A 20,611-nucleotide genomic window follows, 5' to 3' on the forward strand; every position below is an offset into this window, starting at 1 on the left:
CTGCTGCTACTACTACTACTACTGCTGCTGCTACTGTTACTACTACTACTACCACTACTACTGCTGCTACTACTTCTACCACTACCACTAATGTTGTTGTTACAGCTACTGCTACAATAATACTGCAATTACTGCTTATGCTATTACTACCATTATACTACTACTACTCCTACTGTTGCGGCTACTACTACTACTACTACTACTACTACTACTACTACTACTACTACTGCTACTAGTGCTACTAATTAATTAATAATGTAGAATTTAGATGATATACAAACAACCATAAAAAAAATACAACACATACACTCGTTGTCAGCCAACATGCACTTGTACACATCGCATTGTTTAAGAGCTGGTAGATAACTAATTCTGTATTACAAACAATTGTACTGTTAAATAATAATTGTTATAATAATAATAATAATAATAATAATAATAACAACAATAATATATACTAATAATATATTTCGTCGAAACAAATAAAATCAAAACGCAAACAAACAAACTGGAATAAAAAAAACATTCAAAAATTATTATTAAATCAACTCTGGAAACCACCACCACCACCGTCAGCAGCCGAGTTCGTCGTCTTCCTCTTCCGCCTTCTCATCAACTTCATTTTCATGGTCGTCGTTGTCGTCGCCTCATCAGCGCCATCCTCATCTTTATCATATTCATCTTCCTCAAGATCCCCACCACCACCCATGGCGTTGATGAGATCCGGTGGTAGAGTCGAAGTTCCGTAACTCGACGAGGTCACTGTGTCCATTTTGGGGACCGAATTGGAAACGGTGGTCTTCTGTAGCGAGGGCTTCTGTGGCCCGATGTTTAGCTCCTGTAGGCCACTCATAATACCGTAGGGTCGGAGATGGTAGAGGAAAAACTCGAATGCGTAAATCTGGTCGACTGGGATGTAGTGGAAGGAGATGCTGTAGTCACTCATCGTTTCTATGCCCTGAGTGTGGTGTGTGCGTGTGTGTGTGCGTGTGTGTGTGTGTGTGTGGCGGGTATGCGGCGATGATGTGCCACTTACTGGCGACGAAGATGTTGACGAATGTGATGACGATGTTGATGACTTCACGATGAACACACAAAAACAACAGCTACAAGAAAACGACAGCGTAAGTGACGACAACGACGATGATGGTGATGCTGATGATGATAATGATGATGATGATAATGATGATAATGATGATGATGATAATGATGATGATGATAAAGTAGGGATGTAGATAACAATGATGATGAAGTTACGTGATAGCGATGATAACAGTGATGATGACGACATCAAGCAAGACGGAAAGCGTTGTAAAATTCAACAAAGGGTGTTCAATTAACGATCAATAATAACTTGAAAATGTACAGCTATCAAAACCAGTGTATTCATTTAGTCGTCATCCTCCCCATCATCATCATCTTCATCATCATCCCCATCATCATCATCATCATCCTAACCTTTTTGCTCCCGTATTTGTCATAAGCATAGTACCAATCAGGGAAAGATCCCTGAATAATTTCATAATTATATTTAATTATAATTAAATATAATTATAAAAATAATAAGATAGAATCATGAAACACACACACACAAACACATACCAAACACGCACAAATTTACACACGTACGCACGCACACATATAGCAGGTTCAGTAACCCATATCATTATAACACATTACATTGCATACAGAGCTAATAAATGTTTTTTTTTAGTTGTTAGAGATAACAAGTAGCAGATATTATAGCAGTGTTTTAATAATTGTTTCCTATCTATTTCAATTATAGTGAAACATTTCAAAAGAGCGTGTGTATGTGTGCGTGTGTGTGCGTGCGCGTGTGTGTGTGTATCTGTGTGTGTGCGTGTGTGTTGTGTATCTGTGTGTGTGCGTGTGTGGGTGAGCCGTGTATATAATCATCATTAAACAACGGTTATAAAAAAAAAATTGAAAAATAAAATATAAAATAAACAGCTTGCCGGTCTTAATTGATTTTATCATTTAATTGAAGCATTTATAATGCCGAATACCTACAAGATATACCTACTAGCTTTGTTGTGATTCACCACCATCATCATCATCCTCATCATCATCACCACCACCATTATCATCATCCTCATCATCACCATCATCATCATCATCACCATCATCATCATCACCATCATCATCACCACCACTACCACCATCATCATCATCATTCAACAACTTTATCATAACCATCGCCATCATTCAACAACATCATAATCAGTATCGTGATTGAACGACATACATACCTTGGTCATAGGGTAAAAACAAATATGCCACACAGACAAAACCTGTATGTGTGTTTCAGGGTTGAAGCAATGGAATCGGGACCTCCCCAGAGCGTCCCTCGAGTCGCCAGTGGCCACACCGACCGACTGCATGCACAACCCTATTTCCACATCTTCTGCACCTGAAATTTGTTTGATCCTTCGTTTGCCGGTTAAGTTGATGATGATGATAATGGAGAGAGAGAGAGAGAGTTTTGTGTCGATTTTTTTGGTTTTCACTAAGTTTTGAGATTGTAAAGTATTTATATTCTAAGTAGATGGCATTTTTTTTGTTTAATTGTTTAAAATTGAGGTTCAAAAGCAAAAAGGTTTTAAATAATATTACATAAACAAAATGTTAACAAAAATTACAATTAAATAACAAAACGCACCTCTGTCGTCCTTACAGACGTAACTGGACCTCTCCCCGAAACGTTTGAGGGCCGCCCTACTCAAGGTGTATCCGGCCCCGCCGCTGAAGTAGCCCTGCTTCATGTACATGTGGAAGTGGTGGCCGAAGTATATGGCTTCTGTGGGGTCTTGCGAGGACAGGAAGTACCTGGATGATGAAGATGATGATGATGGTGGTAGTGGTGAAGATGATGATGGTGGTAGTGGTGATGATGACGATGGTGGTGGTGGTGGTGATGACGATGAAGTACAGGTACAGCGTCAGCAATAAAACAAATGACAACCTTAAATTCTCGACAACAACATAGGTATCATCGTCGGCTTTAAGGAACCAATCAAACTCATTGAGATGGTGCCGGTAGAGGTAGTCGAACGTCTGCATGGTCTTCGCCGTTAGGTGATCTCGACCGGAAGTCGTGTTGATCACTAATAATGGAAGGCCATTGGGATCTGAAAAAAAAAATGAAAAAAAAGTTTTTAATTAATTAAATCTTTGTTTAGGCGATCGTTTGAATTAGGAAGATAGCTCAAACGGTTGAAATGCCATTAGAATTAGAGATAGCGCAGAGGGTTAAAGTGCCATGTCTGACGTCCACGTTATGACGCAGTGACCAGGTTCGAATCCCGTCATTTCTAAGCGCAATGAGTATAGTGCGTATACAGCGGGAAATAAAATTGTATAATTATATAAATATGTGTAAATATTACTTAAATTATAATTAAAATGTAATTTCATAACTGCGAATGAGTGGGAGAGGAACTGAGAAAAAGGTTGCAGTGATGGTAACGTGATTAAGATGATGATGACGAAGATGTGGAGGATGATGATCTATATCGTCATCGTCATCATCGTCAACAACTATATCAACATCGTCAACAACTACATCAACATCGTCAACAACTACATCAACATCGTCAACAACTACATCAACATCGTCAACAACTACATCAACATCGTCAACAACTACATCAACATCGTCAACAACAACAACAACAGCAAAAACATTGATGTTTATTAAATCCATAAAACAACATTAAATCATTCTGAAACATAACAGACAGAAGTGAAAAAAATGCGCTAAATAAATTTATATCGAGTTTAAAATGCCTTGTTTTTACATTGAATTCACGCAATCAATAATTAATTATTCAAATCATAAAAACTTTTATTTCTTTAACAATTAAATGCAACTCTGTAGGAACAAATAAAATAAATATATAACATGATGTGCAGAGTTATTTGTTTGTATGTATATGTATATATTTCTCTTTCTTTCTCTCTTTCTTTCTCTGACTTTCTCTTTCTCTCACTAAATACATATATGTCTCTCTTTCTCCCTCTCTCTCTTTCTCTCTCTCTCTCTTTCTTTCTCTACATACACATACACAATAACCACAGCATATATATGTATAAATTTAACAAGAAAAGAAAGTAACTGTTAAAAATAAATAGAAGATAATTAAATGCACACAGACTAGCACAAAATGGACCGGATGAATAAATAAACGAACGAACGAACGAATGAATGAATGAACGAACGAACGAATGAACGAACGAACGAATGAACGAACGAACGAATGAATAAATGAATGAATGATAAAAAAAACTCATTTTTCATATTAGCTAGCTACTATCAAAAGTGTCAAACATCAAATAAAAAACCTTTAAAACGTTATATGTGTGTGTATGTGCGTGTGTGGTGTGTATGTGTATGTGTGTGGTGTGTACATATGTGGAAATAAGTATGTAAATATGTGAACGAATGTGTATAATATATATATGTACATTCTTTTGTGTTTGTGAGTCTGTATAGTTTATATGTGTGGTGTGCTTTTTTGTACGTGTGTGTGCGTGTTGTTTAAATAACTGTGGAAACTTTTCAACTGTTAAAATTTAACTGAAGTGACTAAAGTAAACAAATGCATATTACATTTCATGAAGCTTGTGATAAGGAGTTTGAACAACGAACTTAATAATAATAATAACAATAATAATAACAATAATAATAATAATAATAAATAATAATGCTGATGATAATGATGACGATGATGATAACAACGTTAATAATAATAAGAAGAAAAAAGAAGAAAAATTAGGTTTGGGTTCTGCTTGAAATTTATGAATAAACTAAAACTAAATCGGTTTATTATGCATACACAGTTTATACCAACACACACACACACACACACACACACACATACATAGTTTGTATGCAAGTAAATATATACAGCACATATACATGTGTGTGTACGTGTATACATATGCGTAAACTATTTATGCCTAACTTGGGGTAAAGTTGTCGAAATATATATATATATATATATATATATATATATATATATATATATATATATATATATATATATATATGTATGTATATTATTTAATCTATTTATTCAATTCTATATCTATTTTATTTATTTATTATTTACCTATTCAAAATTAAACTTTCAACCACTGATTAGTTCTACCCATTGTTAAACCATAGACTTCTATATAGTATAGTATCAATATACTATACAGATGTCCATGGTTGAACATTAGATTACTTAAACGTATCTGTTATACTAAGTCTTACACTATTAGTCTGGTTATACGTATAGTAATACGTCATGCTTAATAATTACGTTATAATCAAACTAACAATAAGAAAATTATTGCTAGAATTATACCTTCATTTTGGATGTACAAACCCATTAGCTCTTTCTTAGCTTACCTTATTAAAAGATTATATATTGATATACACTTAAATCTGCAATGTAATGTTGTTTTTCAGCTATATATCTTTTAGAAGATGTGTTCTGGTTTAGAAATTATTAATAAAAATACAGGAATTACATGAAGAATTAAAAGTGCATGTGTACATACGTACAACCATAAACACACACACACACACACACACACACACACACACACACACACACACACACACACACACACACAACCATTTACATACATTTATTTACATAAAATCCCGTTTTCACTTCTAACTGAAGCCCATAAAAACATCTGTCATTATCGAAAATAAGAATATATGTAATGTAAACTGAAATGAATGTTTGATTGAACTGCAAAAAACTGTTTTCATAATCATGATATAACAACCAACAACCGCTATTACAATCACTACTACTATTTCTACTACTATTTCTACTACTACTACTACTACTACTACTACTACTACTACTACTACTACTACTACTACTACTACTGCTCTTACTACTGATGATGGTGATGACGATAATGATGATGATGATGATGATGATAATTAGCATAAAGACCGACCATGCATTCTTTGAAATGAAAAATTCTAATGGACTAGCATTACCATCTAAGTTCTAACTAATATACATGAGCACCTGTCATCATCATCATCATCATCAACTATATCATCATCATCATCCTAAACAATACCATCACAATAATAATAATAACTGTCATTTTCAAATAAACAAAATAAATATACAGTATAAACAAACAGACAAAATATTAAAAGAAGAAGTAAAAACACAAAAAAAAACAAAAATCTCTTCCAGATAAAAATAATTAGAAATTGAAATAAATAAATAATAATAATAATAATTATTATTATTATTATTATTATTATTATTATTATTATTATTATTATTATTATTATTATTATTATTATTATAGATGTAAAACACCCAAACAGATATACAGTAAATAAGGGGGGAAAAAACCACAGTGCACTGTCATTAGAAATTAAAAAAAAAGAATATCACATAACATAAAAATGTATGCTTTAGTTTAAATTTTTGGAAATGTAGTTAAAAATTTTAAAACAAATAACTATAACAAAACAATATAATAATAATATTATAAAATAATTAATTAGTTTGGAAAATACTAAATGAATAAAAAATTTAACTACTACACTAACACTTTAAACTTAACACTTTAAACATAACACATTAAAACTACCTAACACTCTTAATAGATAAGTATGCAATAATAAACATAATAATAATAATAAAAATAATAATAATAATAATAATATCGTTGTTGTTAAAAATAATATAATAAAAATAAATGAAATCATTGATAAGCCAATAAAAACTAATCCTTTAATCCTAAATAATAAAAAAAAATTCAATTTTCCTATCTGAATATAACATAAATTCGACTTGATTAATAATACATAATAATACATAATATATAATTATTATATAATTATTTTTATTAACATTATTTGTATTTTCAATCAATTATTGCTGTTTATAATCGTTATTTCTATTATTTATAATAATTATCATCCTTATGGTATTAAAATTTTTAACAATTCTATTTTTAGTATTCCTCAAAACCACCACCAACAACAACCACACCCACACACAGAGCATGTACATAAAAACACGCACACACAAACACACACACACTCACACACACACTCACACACAAACACACAGAGAGAGACAAGCACACACACACAAACACACACACACACACACACAGTGCCAGACATCTTTACCATTGATTGCACAAAAACTATTTTAGCGTTATGTTATAAAAAAAAATGATCCAGCCAACCTTTGTTGGATTCTGTAGAGAAAAGGATCTTGTTACATCTTTTCCCCCAAGTTGCCAAAATGTGGACTGCCTTGGTGGCGTGGTTGTCGGGCGAGGTCATAACCCAGCACAGAACTTTAATTTTTTCTTTTAATTTGTCGGCAACTGATGTGTCATCTGTGAGTTTTTAAAATTGTCGTTTATTGAAATTGTCGTTAATTGAAATTTTTCAACCATTAATTCAGTAATTCTTTCAACTTATTTTAATTGTTATGTGAGTTATGTGATAGATAGATGGTAAAATTAACCAAAGATGACAAAACCACCAAAATAGTTAATTAGTATCAATGAACATTTTTAAAAGATATATTAAATTAATTAAATGGCTAATCCATTCTATATTCATTAAGGATTAAGCTTTTAAAAATTAAATGAATTGGCAACTCAACTAACTTAAGAACAATCTACAGTAGGTACAGATGATCCATAAATATAATAAATTTTGATTGAATTCTAATTGAAATAATGAAATCAACTTATAAAGTATAAATTGATGTCTAACAAGTTAATTAGCAACACTGATGGTAACAATTATAAATTTGATTGCCAATCAATATACAATCAATGCATAGGCAAAACTATTCATTTAATATTTTGCGCTGACAATACCAATACAACCATATAGTATATACAATACAAATGAATACATCAAAGAAAAACAAGTCAAACTATAAAAAAAAACTAATAAACAAAATAAACCAACCAACCAACCAAACGAACCAACCAAACCGAACCAACCAACCAACCATGAGAATGATGGGAGCCATCTTCAAACTTGACTACTCCACCTTTTCCACCACTAACACCATGGTCATGACGATGGCCATAGTAATGTTGGTGGTCATTATCCTGTGAGTTTTGGTAGTAGTAGCCAGTGTACCATGAGTTGGATCTTAGGTTCAGTTGGTATTTTAGGGCGATTTGATAGATAAATATGATTATCGAGCCACAGAATATTAGAATTAGTATTTTACGCTTCAAATCGAACATTATTCGACTAGTATTTTTACTCATTTACGAAGAAAAATCCTTGTTTTAAGTTTTTTCACAGTAATTTAGTTAACAATTCTTTCAAAATCCAGATCAAATCACTTCCCTCATCTGTTTTCTGCTGAATAAAACGATTTAAAAAACCAATTCAAACAAAAATCTAATTAACTAACTTACTAAATATTCATTAAATTTAAATAAAATAATTAAATCTTCATTAATAACATGAAATTTTTGAATAAAGACACAATATACTTTTAAAATTCCAACGCGTTAACCAATACACATTAACAAACAATCTACTGCCATGTTATTCAATTGAAGACTAAAGCTGGCACTATATATATGCATATATATACATATATACATATACGTTAAATATATATATATATATACATTACATATACATTACGTATACATATACATTACATATACATATACATTACATATACATTACATATATATATATAAATGTATATATTTATATATGTAAATTTTCTAAATTACTGCATTTTACTAGCATTTATATATATATATATATATATATATATATATGCTGGAAGTTTATATATATATGTATATAAAGGCTGGAAGTAGACCATAATTGATGCAATATTTGGTAAAATCTACCGAATTTTTAGCTTTTGAAAGTTTTCGATGAAAGCTTTTCAATTTTTCTAACAGTAACTTTGTAATTATAATCCAATTTAGGAAAATTAATAAGTAAATCGTTGGTGTTCATGGGCTATATTTCGATTTTACTCATCTTCTGTTTTTGTATAGGAATATTTCAAGATTTTACAATTCTCTGTGAGTGCGTGCGAAGTTCCTTTATTCTCCTTTGTCCTGAGCAAAGTGCGTTCTTTCTGCTTAAACGATTTTCAAAAACCAATTAATATTGTCATAATTATTACAAGTGTTTTTTTAACTATATTAATACAGCATGTTTAACGTATATTTTAGATATTTCTTTTATTTATAATATAATAATTTTCTCTATTACGTAAGATCACAAGATGTGTGTGTGTGTGTGTGTTTGTGTGTGTGTGTGTGTGTGTGTGTGTGTGTGTGTGTGTGGTGTTTGTGTGGTGTGTGTGTTGTTGAATCATTTCATTCATTTGCTTAAAGAATGGAAATAAATTATTTATTTAATTAACATACAATGTGAAAAAATTTACGCACGCTTTGTCTAAAACGTAGCGTGCTATTATCGAAAATCGTGTCCGTGTATTTATTAATAAAAGTCTTCTTGCTTGCCGTTCGATTGCTTTCAAATGGCTGATATATATGTGTGTATGCCTATGTTTGTAATGACTAAGTTTGTGTGTATATGTTTCTAGATCAGGTATAGGGAAAGTTTGGTCTTACTGTAAAAGTTTTTTAAATTTTAAACTTATAGCTTTCGACTATCAACTTATTTTAATTCGATTAAATTTTACTTAAATTTTTAATCAAATTTTCACATCATGTAGTTTCATATCGAATCTTTTCAAATTAACATCTGCAGTGAGTGAGTGAGTACCCCATTCATTCATTCGTCTAAAAGGTAATTCAACAAACACACAAACACTACATACCATTAAAACTTATTGATTTTATATGAATGATATGTAAAAAAAATTCGGTATATACTGGGTTATGGAGAAGTTTTACACAAAGGCTTTTTCCAAGTATTAAGAATAGTGATATTTAAAGCGTGTTAGTTGAATTCAATGTAAGTTTTGTAAAATATAAAAAATTATCAAGATTTTATATTTCAAAATCGAAAAAATATCTAAGACAAAAAAATGCTTCTTTATTAACAGATATTTAAATAAAAAAGCGCATTTAAAAAAATATGTTTTATCAAATGAAGCAAGTTCGATGCAGCACAAATAGATGAGAAGAAAATAACCTCTATAACAAACATTTGGCGAACATAAGTGAACTTTAATGGCAAACACTTGAGGAACATATAGTGAATGTGTAGTTGCAATAAGCAAACGCTTTTTAAAAATAAAATTATAGAAAGAATATTTAGCTCAAACCTCTGCTACCACGCTACTACTACTACTACTACTATTATTATTATTATAATTATTATTATTACTTTTATTACTATTACTACCACTTCCACTACTACTACTACTACTACTACTACTACTACTACTACTACTACTACTACTACTACTACTACTACTACTACTACTACTACCAGAACTACTACTATTAGTAGTAGCAGCAGCAGCAGCAATAGCAGCAGTACTAGAACGCATAAAATACGACCAATAAACCTTACAATGTCTCATTTTCACGGCAAATTTTTAGAAATCGCCGATTTTCCAGACTCGCTTTGGAGGTTGACATCCTGAAAGTTGGCAACAACTCCGTAGGGGCGGATGAAGTAGAGTAAGAATTCGATCATATACATCTGTTCGATTGGCACGTAGTGGAATGTTATGCTGTAGTCACTGACCGCTACTTCGGTCTGGTGGGGTAATAATTTGTAATAATTATTATTATTTAAAATAAAAAAAATAATACTAATTGTTATTATTATTATTTCTACCAGCAGTAGTAGTAAGTAGTAGTAGTAGTATTATTGTTATTCGTATTATTATATAATATTATATATATTTATTATTATTTATTTCATCGTCATCATTTTCTCATCATATAACTCTAACCTCCTTTTCTGCATATTTGTCGTAATGGTAGTACCAGTTTGGATAGTAACCCTATATTAACGGTTAATTATTAAGTTCTATAATTTTAAAATAATAGTAATTATTATTGTTAATAGTAGTAGTAGTAGTAGTAGTAGTAGTAGTAGTAGTAGTAGTAGTAGTAGTAGTAGAAGTAGTAGAAGTAATAGTAGTAATAGTAGTAGTAGTAGTAGTAGAAATAGTAGCCACAGCAGCAGCAGCAACTGTAGTAATATTAGTAAGTATCAAGTTTTGCAGATGAAATCTCAAACCTACTTGAATATGAACATCGAGATTGAAATTATGAAAGCGGGTTCTGCCATGTTTATCCCTGGTGTTCCCTAACACCACACCCAACAGTTCCATGCACCTTCCCATTTCAACGTCTTCGAAACCTGTGTGTGTTTGTGTGTGTTTGCATGTGTTGGTTTATATATATATATATATATATATATATATATATATATATATATATATGTGTGTGTGTGTGTGTGTGTGTGTGTGTGTGTGTGTGTGTGTGTGTGTGTGTGTGTGTGTGTGTTTATGTGAAACGGGGATCTCTATGCGATCAAACCTAGTAGCAATATAAGACGCCAGACGCCTTAAACCATTTTACCACCGCTTAGTTTGTATTTTGCCTGTTTGTGTTGTGCGTAAGTGTGTGTGTTTATTATCTTCATTAGAATAACAGTCTGTGTGTGTGTGCGTGTGTATGTGTGTGTGCCTGTGTGTGTGTGTGTGGTTTGTAATGTGTGTACCGTTATGTTGAACGATCAAATAAATTGATTTTAATGATTGATGTTTTGTAAGCGAAAAGGTTTTATCTGTCCATCTGCCGATTTTTACAACAAAAAAAAATTTTTTTATCAAAAAATGATAATTATGACAATGATGATAATGATGATAGAAAATAATTTACTGTAAGTTTAGTTAATAATTGAATGAAATTTCAAAATCGTAATCATCCTCATTGTCATCGTCATTATCATCCTAATTAATAATTATCAAAAAATAAATAGCAATAAATATTAATAGATTGATAGTGTTGCTAGAAGCTCTTACTTTCATCTACGTAGAATAAAAAACTTTTGCCTTTCCTTGATGATCCTACTCTTCTCCTTCTTGTTACTTCGTTAGTCTTATCTAAGATTGATTATTGTAACTCGCTCTACTATGGTCTTCCTGACTCTATACTCTATCCTTTAAGTAAAGCTTTTAACTCTGCTGCTCGTCTAGTTGCTCGTGCCCCTTTCTTTTCTCATATATCTCCACATCTTGTTCTCTTGTACTGGCTACCTATAAAATATTTTTTTTAATTTGCACGTTCATGTATAAGTCTCAATCTAAAGTATTTCCTAAGTTTTTATTTTATTTTTATTTTTTTATTTTTTTTTCCTAAATTTTTATATTTATCTGATATATTAATTGAACCTAAACGCCCCGGTTTACGATCGCCTTCTTCTTCTCGCTTCTTCTTAACTCGTGTTAAACACTCTTTGCCAAATTTGATTTTGCTTTTTCTCGCCCTTTTCTCTGGAACTCTCTACCTCCTTCTCTGACTACTTCTCCATCACCTACGAAGTTCAGAGCGGATCTCAAGACCCATCTGCTTGCAAAATTCATTGAGGAGCGCTGTTGAACATCGCGGAAATAGTGCTTTATAAACATTGATTGATTGATTGATTGATTGAAATATAATATACGTTCACAAATTTCCGAATAAAAAATAATTTTTTCATAATAAACTTGAATTCACCAAAATTATTGTTTCATAATAATTAAAAATAAATAAAAAAAATTATTAATAAAATAAAATTAACAGCATAATAAAGTTGCAAAACAAACCGTAATCATCTTTACATAGGGATTTTGGGCGCTCTCCGAAACGTCTGAGGGCCTCCCTACTGATGGCATATCCGGCCCCTCCGCAGTTGTAACCCTGCTTCACGTAGGGGCTAAAGTGGTGGCCAAAGTATATGGGTTTTGCTGGGTCTTGGGATGACAAAAAGTACCTGGATGGAGAAGATAGGGGTGATGTTAGTAATAATAATAATAATAATAATAGCGTCGTTGATGATGAAATTATTCTCAAAAAAAAATAGCAAAGATGAAAATGATGTGATGAGGACCATTTGGATTTGAATGACGGATGATTTGAGGATGATGACAATAAAAACGAACCAAACAAGAAAATAAGCTAATTGTAAATATGATCACATAAAGCCATTTTATTTGACCAAATAGAAGGTTGAACCATCTTTAAAATTATTATTTTAATTATATTATATTATATGAAAATAATTGTAGAACAATTTAAACGATATGTGAAACAGAATAGATAACGTATTTTACCCGGTCAGTATTTTAAAAAGACTAATTTTGAATGATAATCGTTTATGGTCATTAATAGAAATATCAACTGAAACACATCTAAGATAAAACAAAAGATACATTTATTTCTGATCAACATCAAGCTAAACTCATCGTCATTTCAAAACCTTAAATTTTCAACGATGACGTAAGTGTCGTCATCAGCTTTCAGGAACCAATCAAATTCATTGAGATGATGCCTGTAGATGTGATCGAATGTTTGCATGGTTTTCGCGGTCAGGTGATGACGACCGTATGACGTGTTGATCACTAGCAATGGCAGACCATTAGCATCTGTGAGAGAGAAAACGATAGAAAAAGAAAGAGAAAAAGAGAGAGAGTGATAGATATTTTAATTGAATTGAAAATCATAAATTAAATTGTTTCATTTATATTAAGCACGTTTCTTTAAAAAATTTATATTTAGGCGAACCGGTTATAAAAAAAAAATCAGCTCGTAAATTTTCTAAACATGTAGAGTACAATGAAGTATTGAAGTTGAAATAAACAAATGAATAAAGAGTTTAACGAGTGTATCAGACCTTGTCTAGACCTTCTAGAATTTAAGAGTGTAAGAACTTTATTAAACAATTTTTTTTAATGTAGGGGCTTTTAAAACTACAGGCAACGTTTAAAATGAAACAATGTAAATAAAATGTTGTTGACTTTTAAATAAATTTGAAGTGTCTATTTGAAAAGCTTTTTTGCCCACGAATTAAATGCTAAAGGTGCATCCGGTTAAAGATAATAATAATAACAATAATAATCTATAATGGGGAGATAGAGGCGTTTCCAAAGGGGGTACTTGGGACTGAAGCTCCCACAATAGATGTTGATCAGGGCTAACGTTAAGTTTATATGTAACGTACGTTTTATAAATATAAGTTTTGAAATGTTGCAGTCCTTTATCAAAAATAGCAATATTCTGTCAAAATATAATGAATAATTCAGTTTTTAAAATTGAAATCACGAAAAAAATTCGAAATAAGCTGACAGAATCGTTAAACCTTCTCTAAAAAATCCTCAACGCAAATTTTTCAGATACAAGGGGGTGCATTTGCTTGAAATAAACACATACCTCAATTGTATTGACGCTACGAGCGACCATGGTGAAAGAAAAAATTTAGGTAATGGAGTTTTTTTTCAGTTAGTTGTTTTGTAGAATATTATAACTGCGAACTCTCATTTAAATTTATAAACCACAAATGTTTATATATTTATTAATTTGTTTGTTCGTTCGTTTGTTCATACGTTCATAGGGTTCGCTCGTTCACTCTTTTATTTATTAGTTCATTCGTTAATGCATTATACAATTATGATAGTAATCCTCACAATGCAAATATTTACAATGCAAAAATTATCAATAAATTATACAGCACAACTTCTTGCAATTTTACAAATGAATAATATTGAAGTTTGGATATTAAGATTTAAAAGTATGTTAATGAGAAAAAAATCAAACGCCTCATGCTATTTATAACTTGATCTGGCAGTTTAGCGGAACAAATTTCAGGCCTAGTTTATTAATAAATTATGTTAATGTGAACAAGTATGTCAGATGCCTTGCCCGCTTATCTTTAAAATTGCAATTATCTTAATTATCCTAAATCATCTGCTCAATTATCTTCAACCAATCAAAGTTTTTCTGGGTGGGCCTGTGTGATAGGTTTTTTTATCAACGAGCCGAACTTTTGTTTAAACGTTGGTACTTCGTATCCTAAGGCACTTTGTGCTCTGTAAACAAATCTGTAGTGCTATAAGTATATGGTAATAACAAAGTTTTACTGGGCTCACTACAACACCGAAAAAATTTCACTGAACTAAAAAAAAGTTCATTGAACTACTTGAAAAAATACGAAACGGTACGATACTTGACTACTACATACTTTCATTGGACTCGGAGGAGAAAATAATCTTGTCGCATCTCCTACCCCACGTTGCTAGCACGTGGACAGCTTTTGAGGCGTGGTTATTGGGTGACGTCATAACCCAGCATAGAACTCTTACTTCCGTATTCAGCCTGTCGGCAATTGTCGTGTTGTCTGTGTAAGGTTTTGGCTTTATTCTTCCAACCGATCATTGAATCAATCACTCAATCAATCACTCAATCAATCAATCAGTCAATCAATCAATCATTCAACTACAGCGATAATAATAATAATAATATAAATAACAATGAACAATTATAACAATAATATTAATAATATAACAGTAATAATTATAAATAATAATAACAAAGGTAATAATAATTTTTAATTACTAAACAATCCGAAAAACCTACCATACGTACTGCGGTTGGTCATGCTTTTAAAAATTCTATTTTTCTTGTAATAATATTCGGGACGTGAGGTGATAATAATGACGTACCTCAAATTTAATTGGTAGATTATAATTATTAAAAGAAGACCTACTAAAAATATAAAAAAAAGTCTTAATTTTAAATGTATCATCATTTATCGTGCAGTAAATTTCTCTCTATAATATGGCATTCTTAAAACTACAATGAACAACAAACAGATGACCATAAATAACGAATAATTGTCAAATTTATAGCTTGGGAATCATCAAAACGCTGATGAATAGAGTATACATGCGTCATCTAGGATCGTTGCATATCTTGTGTACAAAGGCTACTATAGCAATGTTTGTGCTTAACTCGAGTGTAATTTTTTATATTATTCCTGCACATTACATATACATATATATATATGCGTGTGTGTGCAATAATTGTTTGAAGAAAAGTTTGCTAAGCACTCGAAATATAAGATATGCATAATTACATAGTAGGCACTATTGTTATATCCGTTAATAATAGTCGAAATGCAGTTCAACAAATTGGGCTGTGTAATAAATTTCAACTGATTTTCATTGTCTTGCTTTTATGTTGTAAGCTATGGAATTGCGCTGTAAACCGTTGGCCATCGTGCGACACACACACACACACGCGCGCGCATCGGCGGTCGCACAAACACACACACTCACATACAAACACATCTCAAATTCAAATAACATACATGCAATTCTAACGAAGCTTTTGTAAACAAAGACTGGCTACATGAGTTCTTAGCTAACGATTGGCTACCAACGGTTGCCTTTACAACGTTGATTAGAACAACCGAATTTATAAGGAATGGCAACACTTGAGATAACACCTCCAGCTAGTAAACCAGTCTTAAAAATGCACGCACTCACACACGGACATACACACACGAGCGTCTACACACACACACACACACGAGCGTCCACAAACACACACACACGCAAGCGTCCACACACACGCACAAACGAACACACAGACACAATTTAAATTCAGAAATTCTTTTTAAATTAATTGCAAAACAGTTGTTCATTTTATTTGTTTTTATTTTGGTTAAAATTTGTCTTCAGAACACAACAATTTTGTCACATCTCTCGAATCTAGAATGAACAAATATACCTAATACATTCGTGTATGAATGCAGCTCAACTGTTAATAACTTTATGCCAAACGTAACGCAGGTCATGTAAGCTAACTGTGTAAAGAAAACGTCAACAATCCCTCATGACGTCATCAACTTTGAACATAGGGCCATGTCCTGGAATGATATAATCACACAAGCACAATAATTTTTTTCTGTTTTTCAACTGGAGCTCTGGCTGAAAACTATTGGCTTTCCACAGTGTTTCATCATTAAAATCTTCAAAACACTCAAATAGATCACCTATTATTAATTTAAATATATTTATAAATTATAATTTAAATTCCATTTGTAAGGTTACCGAGTTTGAATACAAGGAAAATCCAGTCAATCACACTAAGCAAACGCGTGTACGTGTGACGTCTCGATTCACATGTACACACACACGCACACGCACAAACCTATTTGCTGTTGATACCACAGAAATATACCAGAAAAAGAATTGTAAAAGAAAGAAGACTGAATGTCTTACCAGCAATACCTACGCAGCCTAAATTAGTATTGTTAACAAGAACTGAAATGTCAGAGCATGTATGGCCAGCCGTTGAGATTATCTTTATGGCGTCATTTAATTCATATTCACCTGCTTCCTAAAAAAATAAATTTATTTACACCTTAAAAATATCTTTATAACATATACATATATAACAACATTATTAATTTAAATATAATTGAAAATTATAATTTCAATTATATTCATGACGTTCATATTTATTATATTATTTATGATATATACTATAATACATACAGCGAACATTTGTTAAATGAATGAATGGTTAATTAAAACCAGCAATTTTTATAAATGGCCATATCATAAAATAAACAATATAGTAATTTGATAGTAATAATATAGTTACTATTATTATCAGTTAATAATAAATAAGTGATTAATTTTTATTAGTAGTAGTAGTAGCAGTATCATAACAATGACAATAATAACATAACACATACAACAACACACGTTTAGACGACATTTTCCCCGAGATCGGGGGTTGCCGTTTGGCTACCTATGATGAAACTGAAATACCCCTCGATGAGGGTCATTGTCACTTCTGTCATCATAAGTAATTTATTTGGCTAATTTTTACGCAGGACGCCCTTCCTTACGCAACCACAGTTATAAGCGGTGGGCCTAGCCTTTGATGATCCAACATCACTCACAAGGCAGTGAGGGTCAGTTTAATGTCATAACCAGGACTATATATAACATAACACATAATGAAAGGAAATAATAATATCTCTAACAGAAACAAAAGCCCACCAAAATTCTCGTTGAAACTAACATCTTTCAAATTGTTGGATAAATAGACATCACCTTTCGAAATGTCGCAGCCTACAATAAAAAGACAGTCAGGGTTTTGGAACAAACTCAAATTACCGACATGATCCGAGTGACCGTGAGTTGCCACCACCACGTTTATATCTTCTGGACTCAATCCACATCTTTTTAATTCTGGAAATTAATTTAATAAACCAAGTCATAATAATTATATGATTATTATTAATTCAGTAATTTATGAAATCTACTAAATTTCTAGCGTTCTCCTGAAGATATAAACGTGGTAGATTTCATTATTTACAGCATTAATTATGGTCTTTTACCAGCTTTATTATTAATTGTATAAACTACATAATACATACAATAATTTGAAATAGTTTTTCAACCAAACAATTTTTGCATTCTAAAATGAATGTAGGAACCTGAAATGATTGTATCTTTATCTTGGGGTAGGCCAGTGTCGATGATAATATTTCCATGTTTATGCTTCACAAGAGATATTGTGCAGTCAGCTCTGAACTGGCCTGCAAAACAGGAAAAAAAATTATTTATTTTTTAATGGCAATGTTTGTTATCTGTCATTGTCTCATTTTATCTCGAGTTATTTTATCTGTTTATCAAGTCATGCAATGAATTTTGCTGCTATGTTTTATTAAATATTAATTATTAATTAATATAATAAAACATTTTATGATTGCTGTTTCTTAAAGTTTACATGTACATTGTTGAAATAATTATGAATAATCAACGTAATCAACGTATTCATGAATGATTGCAATATATGTGATTATAAAATAAATAAACATATAACAGATAACATGTACAACACTTATTGTTCTAAACTACTAAAACCAAACTGACCCAACTTATTAACTCTCGAATAGCCTTCTTTCAGCACGAAAACTTCGTTCATCATTGCTTGGAGGAGGCCATCCCTGAAACTGAACTGAAACAACGGATCAAAATTGGAAGTTCTTTTTGGCAAAGAAAGTGTGATCAAAGAAAGCTTGAGATGAATATTTTGAAATTAGAAACAAATTAATGAAAATTGAAATAGTGGATCAGTTCACAACCGCTTACTTACATGTTAACAGTTACATGGAGCCAGCGGACGAAATTGTGAGAAACTTTATACCAATTTGATCTGTCAAATAGTAATATTTGTTTTAATATTGGTTTTTAGTAAACAAAAAATGTAAAAACTTTTTAGAATTATTTTTTTAATTGGTTCAAGTTTTTTACGCAGAATTCTTAGTTTATTTTATTTTGTACTTCTTCATAATTGATCGTTTCGTAAATTTTAGATTGAGTCCAGTTGAAACTTTATAAATTGGGCTCTATAAACTTGATTGATGAAAAGATATTTATATTTAGGTTTACTTTTCTCTTGTGAGCGACCTCTTTTCTCTTTCCTGTAGAAGTTTTCTCCGAAGATGGCCGCGCACAAGACTTTTCGAATTAAAATGAAATTGGCAAAAAAGCAAAAGCAGAACAGGCCTGTCCCCCAGTGGGTTAGGATGAAAACCGGCAACACGATTCGTTACAATTCGAAGAGGAGACATTGGAAGAGGACCAAGCTAAAGTTGTAATCAGATCAGCGTGTATGCTGTCCGTCATCATGCTAACTAGGTAATTGGTTTTAAATTTTAAAATATTTTGTTTCGAAAATTGTTTCATTAAATTTTACTTAGTAACTTGTTCTAAATTTGGTAAGCAAATTTTTTTTAATATTTTATCAGGTGCTGGGATTTTTGGTGTTGCAAGACATTTCAATCCTACAACACAATGACTGTTGTATTGAACAATTCTCATTGTGAAAATTTTTTGATAATTAATTGAAGAAAAAAACTATTCAGTTTAATTATACAAAAAAATCACACCAACTTTAGACTTGTGTTGTCCTTCATTGATAAAATAATGTAAAAATAATCTATGAAAAATACATACATGCGAAGGTTAATCGCTAAGGAAAGGTTGGGGTTGAAATTCCAAATGCTTAACGTTTAATTAGAAAAATGCTGGAGTGACGAGACTAGTTGAATTGGTTTATGATTGAGCATAAACACGTTTGTTGGGTACAGTACAGATTTGTTTTGTCACATTGCACCATGTTTACACAAAGAAAAAAGAGTTGAGCTTTGATTGTGTACAAGTCGCTAACTTCTAGTAAGTTTAAATACCGACTTGTCATTTGATAAAGCTTATTTGCTTTTAGATAGGTTAGATTTTTATACCAATTACATTGTAATTAATATGAAAAAATGGTCAAGTCACACATCTTTGATTTTTATTTATAAAATACCACTTCTGAACAGAAATTTTTTTAAAGTTTATAAGAATTAAGAAACTAGTGAATCATGAGGAAATTAAATTCTCAGGGATCAGGCGTAGTCCTTAAAGAGCTTTCAGACAACACCGTCATAAGGAGAATGTACTTTCATTCCAGATACCAGTTTACCTAAAAAAATGAAATACAAAATTTGATTAAGCTATTGATATTTTAGTCTAAATTTTGAAAGTTAAATTGTGAAAATGCAAAAAAT

At 31.4% G+C, this 20,611-nt stretch overlaps 3 protein-coding genes across 3 annotated transcripts; 1 reads left to right on the forward strand and 2 right to left on the reverse strand.

Annotated features, from left to right (window-relative positions):
• Window positions 1-398: 398 nt before the first annotated feature.
• Window positions 399-8,565, reverse strand: HELRODRAFT_108821 (hypothetical protein). The gene is made up of 7 exons (XM_009011775.1): window positions 8,034-8,565; window positions 7,249-7,404; window positions 2,984-3,149; window positions 2,681-2,847; window positions 2,313-2,431; window positions 1,459-1,509; window positions 399-958 (listed from the first exon to the last, which is right to left on the reverse strand). Exons 1-7 carry the CDS (start codon window positions 8,299-8,301, stop codon window positions 545-547), a joined length of 1,341 nt encoding a protein of 446 aa, XP_009010023.1. The 5' UTR covers window positions 8,302-8,565; the 3' UTR covers window positions 399-544.
• Window positions 8,566-10,054: 1,489 nt separating this feature from the next.
• HELRODRAFT_189993 (hypothetical protein) lies at window positions 10,055-19,202 on the reverse strand. Its single transcript, XM_009011776.1, has 13 exons — window positions 19,153-19,202; window positions 18,930-19,014; window positions 18,491-18,592; window positions 18,073-18,242; window positions 17,262-17,379; window positions 16,845-17,032; window positions 15,613-15,698; window positions 15,218-15,373; window positions 13,460-13,625; window positions 12,807-12,973; window positions 11,238-11,356; window positions 10,944-10,994; window positions 10,055-10,744 (listed from the first exon to the last, which is right to left on the reverse strand). The coding sequence occupies exons 7-13, from the start codon at window positions 15,632-15,634 to the stop codon at window positions 10,568-10,570; spliced, it is 858 nt and encodes a 285-aa protein (XP_009010024.1). The 5' UTR covers window positions 15,635-15,698; window positions 16,845-17,032; window positions 17,262-17,379; window positions 18,073-18,242; window positions 18,491-18,592; window positions 18,930-19,014; window positions 19,153-19,202; the 3' UTR covers window positions 10,055-10,567.
• Window positions 19,203-19,501: 299 nt separating this feature from the next.
• On the forward strand, window positions 19,502-19,657 carry HELRODRAFT_71783 (hypothetical protein; the record flags this gene model as incomplete). The annotated part of the gene is made up of 1 exon (XM_009011777.1): window positions 19,502-19,657. The coding sequence occupies one exon, from the start codon at window positions 19,502-19,504 to the stop codon at window positions 19,655-19,657; it is 156 nt and encodes a 51-aa protein (XP_009010025.1).
• Window positions 19,658-20,611: the final 954 nt, after the last annotated feature.

The sequence above is a fragment of the Helobdella robusta genome (genome assembly GCF_000326865.2).
Source record: "Helobdella robusta unplaced genomic scaffold HELROscaffold_10, whole genome shotgun sequence".
Taxonomy (NCBI): Eukaryota; Metazoa; Annelida; class Clitellata; order Rhynchobdellida; family Glossiphoniidae; genus Helobdella; species Helobdella robusta.